At 37.1% G+C, this 10,250-nt stretch overlaps 2 protein-coding genes across 2 annotated transcripts; both read left to right on the top strand.

Moving 5' to 3' along the window:
- The first annotated feature begins 2,163 nt into the window (after positions 1-2,163).
- On the top strand, positions 2,164-3,088 carry LOC114549511 (cystatin-A1-like). The gene is made up of 3 exons (XM_028569852.1): positions 2,164-2,372; positions 2,472-2,573; positions 2,794-3,088. Exons 1-3 carry the CDS (start codon positions 2,298-2,300, stop codon positions 2,938-2,940), a joined length of 324 nt encoding a protein of 107 aa, XP_028425653.1. The 5' UTR covers positions 2,164-2,297; the 3' UTR covers positions 2,941-3,088.
- Positions 3,089-6,613: 3,525 nt separating this feature from the next.
- Positions 6,614-7,834, top strand: LOC114549510 (cystatin-A1). Its single transcript, XM_028569851.1, has 3 exons — positions 6,614-6,875; positions 6,961-7,062; positions 7,590-7,834. Exons 1-3 carry the CDS (start codon positions 6,768-6,770, stop codon positions 7,710-7,712), a joined length of 333 nt encoding a protein of 110 aa, XP_028425652.1. The 5' UTR covers positions 6,614-6,767; the 3' UTR covers positions 7,713-7,834.
- Positions 7,835-10,250: the final 2,416 nt, after the last annotated feature.

The raw sequence follows: 10,250 nt of genomic DNA on the forward strand, positions 1-10,250 counted from the left end.
GCTTCAGATGATGTCATACCATTAGTAACAACTATATACTGTAGGTGAAAACACTATATTCACGATTTGAAGCAAGAGGAGGAGCAGGTTCCAATAACTTATTTCTTTCAACTAGATCACCAAAAATGAAGAGCATTTCGCACAAGGCACCATGCCCTCATTTTCAACCCACGTGGCGCCTGTTTCTTCTCAGTATAACCATAGTTGAAACTCTGACAATGATTCCAAAGATAAGTTTATCCTCGACAAGGTATTGAAAGACAAGTTTCCGTTTGTACTGCACTACACCTTCAAGCAGGTCGTGGGTGATGTCAACTCCATAGTTGTCAGAGGTGTGAAGAAAAACGCAATGTATTGAGCAAGCATGTCTTGACACCAAATGTCATCAACATAGGATTTTCGTATAGAGCTGAACAATGTTCTGCATGGATTTCTTTTGTATGAAAAATCAAGCCAGGGTGATCTTCAGTGAAGACACATTGAAACTTTTCCTTCGTGGTTAAACAAAATCTACAACAATATGTTGCAGCAAAAAACCAAACAGCCCGTATAAACCAAGGTTATCACCAGTTACTTGAATAACAGCCCCTAGCAATGGTGAGCCAGAGAAAGGCACTTCTATTCCTTCATTTTCTAGTTTAAAGCGTAACTCTTGCCAAAATGCAACCTAGGGTCTTTTTGTGAATGTACCTGAGTCAAACTTTCGTTTAAAAGCATATTTAGGACGGAAGCACCACTTTTAAGATTTACCGTATTTTCGGTCAAATGGCCTTTTGAATGGGAGTGCTAGGGGCACTTTTATGCTAGCCTCAAAATAGCCATTTTTAAAACACTAAGAAGGCTCAACACTGTTTTTATCAGTCAAAAACAGTCAATTTCCGAATGAAACGTAACAGGGAGGAGAGTAAAGACAAAAAGCTCCTAAAGCTTAGTTCCATATAAATGCACGGATAATTTGTTGTTTTGTCGTTAGTGAAAAACAATATTGACCTTGTAGTTGAAAAAGGAGCCTCATATAAGAAGGACATTTCCTCCTATGGAGTCCATTCATTCATTCATCGACTTGTTTTGACTGCCAAGGTGGATGCGGCTGGAAACAACAAGAGCTACGGTGAGTTGTTCAAAACCTTTTAGTAAACTCTGGGTACACAATGTTGTCAATGCTTTTATTAAGGTGTAGAGCCCCTGGTGATACTTCGAGCAAAGTTTCATGGTGTGTCGAGCCTTCTTAGTGTTTTAAAAATGGCTATTTTGAGGCTAGCATAAAAGTGTCCCTATCACTCCCATTCAAAAAGGCTATTTGACCGAAAAACTAAAATACGGTAAATCTTAAAAGTGGCGCTTCCGTCCTAAATATGCTTTTAAATGAAAGTTTGACTCTGGTACAGTCACAAAAAGACCCTAGGTTGCATTTTGCCGAGAGTTACGCTTTAACATCAACGAGAGGCTTCAGTAATTTCAGGGGTGCATCAACTTACCCACCACACATGCTCACTGCAATCACTGCAAATCGCGTCCCAGTGATATCACTACAAACTGAAGGGAACCACACTAGCGCACCTAGCCTCCACCACAAGCTGGCTACTAGCTCCACTGAAAAGTAAACAAATTAAAGAAATAACCATAAACAATTTGGTTAAATCTAAAATACAGGTGGACCAAACAGGGAGGGTGGAACCTGGTGGCACTGTAACAAGCTGTACTGAAATGACAAGTTCTAAAAACTAAACCTAAAGGAAAAGCTGACAACCTACAAGTCAGAAAACAATTACACATCAAAAACAGTTTAACAGTGCAATTATGTCAATTATTAGTAGCAGCTATTCATCACCTTATACTAGTATTATTTACTTACTTATAATATTTATTATGGCTAATTAGTAAACAGTTGCCTATTCAAACATCCAGCATACATGAAGCAACATTAGCATTCATTTGGAGTCATGTTTCTGGCCACACAACTGATGATTATAAGTCCATTATTCTCCAATAAACTCTCCTTTGTTTGGTGTTGAGCAGCTAGTGAACAGTGGGATCAGCAGAGGTCTTTTTGTTGCTGAGAACAGCTGCCTGTTGCACCAGACATTCAGAATTACACAATTTGAAAATTGGGGAGTAATTCATGAAGAATGAACAACACTAACCACACATTCCACCCAAAACGTCATGCAGTAGAGCCACCTTCCAGTCTGCATCCAGAGGTAGTTAAACAATATAAATACATTTAATAACCAGCTGAAAATTAAACACTCAAGACACGTAAAAGCAGACTGTTGACTTCTCTGTTAACTTCAACAATGACTAGCATAGAGCTTGGAGGATGGTTTGAGGCGCAGGATGCAACTGAGGAAACTCAGAAGATTTGTGATCAGGTGAGTCTCAATCTACCTTTATTCTTCACAATCTCTACACACACAACTCTCTGGTTAGCATTTCCGTCTGGATTTACATCATACTTTCATCATACACAGGTGAAGCACCAAGTGGAGGAAAAGACAGGCAAGAACTATGTGGAATACAAAGCAATCGAATACAGGAATCAGCTTGAGAATGGAGAAACATTTCTCATCAAGGTAAATAATATCGTAAATAGATAGAATAGATAGTCTTTACAGGTTGAATTAATTATGACATTCAGTTGAATAAAATGTCATGTCAAATTCATGGCAGGACAGTAAAGACCAGTTAAACACATCCCTGATGGTAGAAGATCCTCACTGTTCAATAACAACAAGATCAAGATGAAAATATTTTGTGCAATAATATGTCCAATTTTCCATTTATTTTCTTCAGGTTCATGTTGGAGGAACGGACTACATTCATCTAAAGGTCCACCAAATAATTATTTTTGTCAGAGAAGTGCCGAGCACAAAAGTTTTTCTACAAGGTGTAGAGCAGCACAAAACCAAAGATGACCCCCTCGTACCTTTTACAAACTGATTAAACAACCTGTTTCAACAGTGAAATACTTACAGGCTGCAGTCTCATATTAAAATGCTCGGCTTCTTTATTCTGAAATGATTTGACGTTGATTTTGAATGCATTACATGATACTAAAGAAACAATAAAGATTGAAGCATTAAAACAATCTATATCTCTTGTGGTTCTTATATGCATCATTTTGTCTTTTGTTAAGTCTGATTACTAAAATAGAAGTCGCCTTGGCTGCAAAAATAGTTATAAATAAATTAAAAAAGATAGATCCATCGCTTAAGTTAACACATACCTTAATAGGCATTTTTTAACCTTCTGATTATCGGGAAACACTTTCTTAGTCAGTTAGTGGATGGGTGCCCTCGAGGAGGAAAATGTATTTTATACTTTCTTCTGAGATTACTGAGAGAGGAGCGTACAGAGTGTAACCAAACAAGGAAATACACTGACTTTAAGTCCTGTCTGCCAATTTTCCTGAATGAAGAAAAGACAAAGAATACTAACCATGTTAAGAGTCTACAGCCTGCTAGCAGCTCTATGAGGCTGTACTGTTACACAGTGGTGCTTTGAGCTCTATGCTAACCTGCTCACATCATTAGGATTCATTGGAACCATGAACTGTACAACATATGTCAATCCACATGACAGTTGTTAAATGTCCAGTGTAACGTGTTTAGTTGTTCATTATCAAAATCTGTGTTGCCCGTTCACAAACTTGTCTTTTTTCATGAATATTTACCTCCACCATCAATTCCAAGTATTCATTTTGGCTTGAAATTTTACATTTCCATTCGCATGAACTTGGGTAGACACTCCATATTCATGCGCCATCTTGAAATACGTTAGCCAGTAAGGGACATACAGGACATACTGAAGGCTACTGTAGCTGTAATACGTACTTTGAACTGCATGGTGCGAGAGAGTTGATTGCGATATATGATCTCAATGCTAGATGGGAGAAATTCCTACACATTGGACCTTTAAGACATTTCAGATATTTAAATCTGTACAAGATCTTAAGACCCATGCAAAAAGATTATTACCAGGTGTTTTGCAAGACAGGACATCATGTGTGATGTGGATGAGAACTTGTGGTGGAATGCAAAAGAGAGAGATGACTCACGGTTCTTTATCTGTAGCTATCCCATACAAGTATTTTCTGGAATGACTTTAGTTTAATTTTGTGCACTGTGGATTACTCTATGCAAAGAAAGAAAGAAAAAAAGAAAGAAAGAAAGCCTACTGAAGCATGTTGCATGCTGTATTTTCATCTTGTATCGCGGTGAACCCAATCTTATTAATAATTTATCAGATCATCTATTAATACTACTCAAAAGTCAGTTTGTTATTTTTGTTTACGTATAATATCTGCATAATAATATAGTCGAGGGTCTCTCCAAATATTAGGGAAGAGTTGCTGCTGCAGCAGCCAAAGCTGAACAGAGTAGGCGGATGTCTATCTGGATGGAATGGTTACAAATAAATTACAAAAGGTAAATAAATCCCTTCAGTTTGCACAAAGCTTAACATGGATATTCCTAACTTCACTGGGATAAAAAAATAAATAAAACTTCCTCATGTTTTGAGTTCTGATTACACAAATCAAGCAACATCTTCTTACTTTCACTTCCTTGGCAGGTGCCCTGGAGAAGGAACATATTATAAACTATGAACTATAGTAAACTATAAACTGGAATTAAAAAGGTAAATCAATTGCTTGCTTTGGCTGGAAACCGTTTTCATACTTTCTTCTGAGGAATTAGTCCCAATGAAATATATCCACAGTGAGTTTGGTGGATCCTGAGTAACTGGGACACAGTTTCTGTAAATTATAGTAAAATAAATATGACACAATTTGGGAGAAAAAGTTTTGTTTTGTGATTTGGGAAACCTGAGCCTGACAAGGAGTGTCTTTCAGTGAGCCTTCCAGCAGACTGCTCACATATTACAGCCTTGTGGTATTTGGAAAGTATTTTTTTTAAATAATTATGTGATTTTATTTATTGCAGGTGAACATTGGATACAGTGTGCACTGGTTAATACAAGCAATATAATTGTTTTTCCATTGAAATATGCTACTTGAATATTTTACATTATATATATTTTCTTCTTATATGCTTCAAAAGGTTTGAATAACATTTGGCCCCCTCACGTGTTAAAACAGAAATTACACTAGTCATCTGAAGTTTGGCATAGGCTTTGATTTACCTTTTGTTCACTAGTTTTTTTCAGGTCTTTTAATCATTCTTTTCTAAATCTCAGATGTTTATTTCGTCGTGTGTTATATTACTTCTATTTCTATACTATAAATTGTCACTAGATGACACTGTTGTCAAATTTATTTGATGTTCTAAAACATTTCCCCCAGGCGTCAGCTAACTGGGCTGAGCCCTGTTGTTTTTTGATTATTTGTATGGATTTATAGGCCTACTTCTGAGCACTAGATGGAGTATGAGTGCTGACTGTTGGTAAGGACTGCTACGTTTTTGTCCTGGCCCATACATGAGGTGGATTTTTAATAACATGCAACATTATAGCTATGTGTTTATTTTAGAGGTAGCAAATGGCCATCACACTTGGATAGGAAAACATGTTTGTACGTTTATAAAACCAATGTATTACTTGGAAAGTAACTGCTGGTATATTTGGCATCAAAATAATCCCAAGCTTTGATTTCCTGTATGTATTCCTAATGTGTGTGTGTATATATATATATATATATATATATATATATATATATATATATATATATATATATATACACATAATATTACCCTTAAATTCTTGGTTCAAGCTAAATAAATAAATAAATAAAAGATACTTTAAAGACATCAGTGATAGGCTATCGTAATGCAACCTGTTGTCATTGTTTTTATGGTCATTATGTAATGAGGGACAAAGGATTACTGTTGAGAGACAAATGTCATCTGTGTTCTGATACCAGAGTTGATTCTGAGATCTATATCAGTGTTCTGCTCTCTCCAGTAGCCTACATTTTAGATGTTAGATTAACTGCTGTGCTGAGCTGAATGTCGGTTAAGAGAGATGTTTGAACAGTTTTGAAAAAGTGAACTCAGTATAGAGAATAGTGAGTTATCAACTGTCATTGTTGTTGCTTTTCTTTTGGAGGAGTATGATTTTTGAAATAGCTGCATGTGAGGGCGTTTCAGCTGGCAGAGAAGTAAAGTGAAGAAAAAGGCGTTTGAAGACATTTGGAAGTAATAAGACACGCAAACAAGTCTAGACTTAATGGCAGCTGTTGCCATCACTCCAGGTTCTTGAGTGATTTATGATCTTAAGATTACACCATCCCTTTATGCAAATCATGTCTAAAAAACTAATAAACAAGAAATAAGTGATAAACACTGCACGATAGTTGCAGAATCTGGGTTATAGAGCATTATAAGCCAACAGGAAAATCTTCTTATTTGTAGACTTTAGACTATCAATATGTATTACCATTAAACTCTGACTTGTTGAGTTTTAACTGTTCAATAGTTTCTCTTAGAGTAGTCCAAACCAAACATGCTACTTTAATAACCTTTAAATACATTTGTATTATTGTTCTTGTCTGCTCCAAAAGGTTTGGATGTACAGTTTTTGGGAAGTGCCACAGAGAAAGCTTGAATTAAATTCATGAAGAATGAACAACACTAACTCCACCTATACTTTAACTCCACCCAAAACATCATGCAGTAGAGCCACCTTCCAGTCTGCATCCAGAGGTAGTTACACAGTATAAATACATTTAATAACCAGCTGAAAATCAAACATACAAGACACATAAAAGCAGACTGTTGACTTCTCTGTTCACTTCAACGGACCTTGTGACAATGGCAACCAAACTTCCTAAAGCGCCTGAACACCCAGAGTTTAGCATGCCTGGAGGACAGAGTAAGGCAATGGCTGCCACTATGGAAATTCAGAAGATTTGTGATCAGGTGAGCTTCAATCTACTTACATTATTCAAAACCTCCACAAACACAACTCACTTGAATGCATTTACATCATATTTTATTTACACAGGTGAAGGGCCAAGTGGAAGTAAATACGAAGAAGAAATATGTGAAATTCACAGCAGTTAATTACACATCTCAGTCTACGAATCCACCTAAACTCCGTATCAAGGTAAAACATTGTGGTTGGTGAAAAGGAAGTTTGAAAGCATCAGATGTCTGTATTTGTATAGGCCAATATACAAGTTGAGTTAACTGTGACATCCAGTAGAATCTAATGTCATGTCAACATGCTTCATCATTAAGGTAATCAACTTCAGCTGTGCTTTTCCTACTATGACAAGTCAAAATGTCTGCCGTGAAAAGTCTGATTGTTGATTGTTTATTGTACGTCTTGTTGATAGTTGATTGTTTATGTTATGTCATGTTAAAATTGTTGATTGTTTATTCTATGTCTTTTCTATTTATAGAAACTTATTTTTTTTTTTTATTGCATTTTGGTGGTCCGAGAGGATTGAAATTTCATTTGTGCCGTATGTCATGCATGTATATAGCACATCTGACAATAAAGCTGACTTGACTTGACTTGACTTGAAAAAGGTCTATTAAACAGATCACATATGGTAGAAGACTGTTCAGCAACACAAGCTCAAGATGGATGTTTTTCAGATGTCCACATTACCTCTCTTTTTCCTACAGGTACACACTGGAGGAGAACACTACATCCATCTGATGGTCTCACAGGCACATCACAATGGCAAAGAAGTGATTGAGCTGCTCGGTCAACAGGAGAACAGAACCAAAAACGACATCCTAGTCTGATCACACAATTTCAACAGTGAAATACTTACAGGCTGCAGTCTCATTATAAAATGCTCTGCTTCTTCATTTTGTATGGACAAATAAAGATAAAGATATTTGATGTTTTGGAAGCAGCAAGTTGAAAGCACTACCTCTTAAAGAAATAATAAAGAAAGTCTTTCAAAAATGTATATTTCTTGTGGTTCTTATATGCAGCTTTTGCTTTTATTTTGTGAAGCCAGATTTCTCAAATATATGCTGTCTTGACTGGAATGGTTACAGACCAGAAAATCTTTTTTTACTGTCAGTTACTTGACAGGTTCACTGGAGGACTCTAAGGAAAATGTATTTCATAGAGAGAGAGAGAAAGAGAGAGAGAGAGAGAATACTACCCAACAAAATACATACAGCCCAGTCAGTGTTGTTGAGTTGATTCTGAAATCTGAGTTTTGGTTGCTTCAGTAGCCTACATTTAAGATGTTGGAGAAATGTGAGTTACCAAATGTAAAATATTCTCAACAAATCTTGTACAAAATTCATGAAAATAGCTCCATTTTGACATATTTCTTACACCATGATGAACACAGTAGTATTTACATGCTGCAAAACTGCATCTACCCCCCCTACACACACACACACACACACAAACACACACACACACACACACACACACACACACACACACACACACACACACACACACACACACACACACCACCCCACCCATCAGGATCTGCATGGCCACTTTATATAAAAGAAGACACTCAAGAACTCTTCCTTTATGTTGCTGAGGTGTATTTTCATCCTATTTTATCTGATCATTCTATATAACATGTATTTGAGCTTTATCTGAACATTTAGGACTGGTATCTAAGATTTGACAGGAGACCTTGTATGAACTTTACTCTACTTTCAGAGGACACCTGGAGACATCTGGAAGGTATTATCAATGGGGGCCCCCACGATGTTGAAAAGAAGGCCAGTTGGCTTGAAGCCATTGGTCAGTTATCGATCCCACCCTAAGTTATGAAGAATAGATATAGCATGTTCAAACAAAGAAAGCCAGAGGAACACTTGAGAATTGGGAAAACAGGTCCTCTCCGAGCTCTGCAGAGCTTGTACATGATGCTGATTTCTTCGATGTAAATAAACCTTTATAATCAAGAAACAGCGTCGGCGGATTCCTCTCCACGTAGCATTACAGCATCGCTACTGATTACACCACATTGCACATTTCAAATATCTTCATCTTTAGTTTTCTGTACTGTTTGATTTTGCCTTACAATTGCACTATTTAGAATGTATTACTGTATAAATTACTTATCTTTCTTTATCTTATTTGTACATATTATCTTTTTTAAAAATCTTTATTTGTATAATATATTTCTCATCTTTTATATTATACTTGTTGTACGTGTTCTGATTGCACTGTGGGTCGGACGGAAACGTATTTTCAATGGCGCTGTATGTCTGGCACATATTGCAGAATTGACAATAAGGTTGACTTGACTTGATTTGTTTTATATATTGAACCAGGATAACAACTGTATGTGTTGTTTTTCTTTCTGTGGGAATTTGTGAAATAGCTGCAGGCCAGGTTGGTTTTAACTGGCAGGCAGTGTGCAGAAAAAGGGTTAGGCAAAGACATGTTTCCACAGACCCAATGAAGACACAAACAAGTCTATTAATTGTGTGGGAACATTCCAAAAAAGGTACAAAAGTAGCACAGCTCAGATTTCAAGTTGAGGAGGATAAAATACCTACATTTCATGAGACTGAACACTCCCTTAAAGGTCCCATGGCATGAACATTTCACTTTATGAGGTTTTTTAACATTAACACGCATTCCCCCAGCCTGCCTATGGTCCCCCAGTGGCTAGAAATGGTGATAGGTGTAAACCGAGCCCTGGGTATCCTGCTCTGCCTTTGAGAAAATGAAAGCTCAGATGGGCCGATCTGGAATCTTGTTCCTTATGAGGTCATAAGGAGCGAGGTTACCTCCCCTTTCTCTGCTTTGCCCACCCAGAGAATTTGGCCCACATGAGAGAGAGACATCATGGCTTTCAAACGAGCAAAGTGGCAGTTGGTTAAGGCCACACCCCCACCCTCCACCTTGCCCCCCCTCTCTCCTCCTCAATAGCTACAGACACAGAAATGGCACATCCTAAGGAAGGCTCAGACTATCAGACAGCACAACAAGCACTTTAAACGTACATTTTTATAAATTTTGTATTGTATTTATGTATTGTATTTGTATTATATTTTATTTATTGTATTGTATTAGGCAGGTATGAGCACTGTAATTTCCATTTTTATGGATAAAATAAAATTGTCTTTGACTTTGCTCATTGTGGGACGGGCTCTAGTGGCTGTAATTCTGCACCAAGGCTGAATTTCGGGAAAGAGACTTCAGATACAGTATTAGGGGACCACTAAGGTCTATATAAAAACATCCAAAGAGCACCATGTCATGGGACCTTTAAGTTGTTTGTTCAAGCAGTAACTACGACTCATATTTCTGTGTATAGTGATGGCACCCTCTAGTGGCCTCCCGTAATT

Source organism: Perca flavescens, chromosome 22 (assembly GCF_004354835.1).
Source record: "Perca flavescens isolate YP-PL-M2 chromosome 22, PFLA_1.0, whole genome shotgun sequence".
Classification (NCBI taxonomy): domain Eukaryota; kingdom Metazoa; phylum Chordata; class Actinopteri; order Perciformes; family Percidae; genus Perca; species Perca flavescens.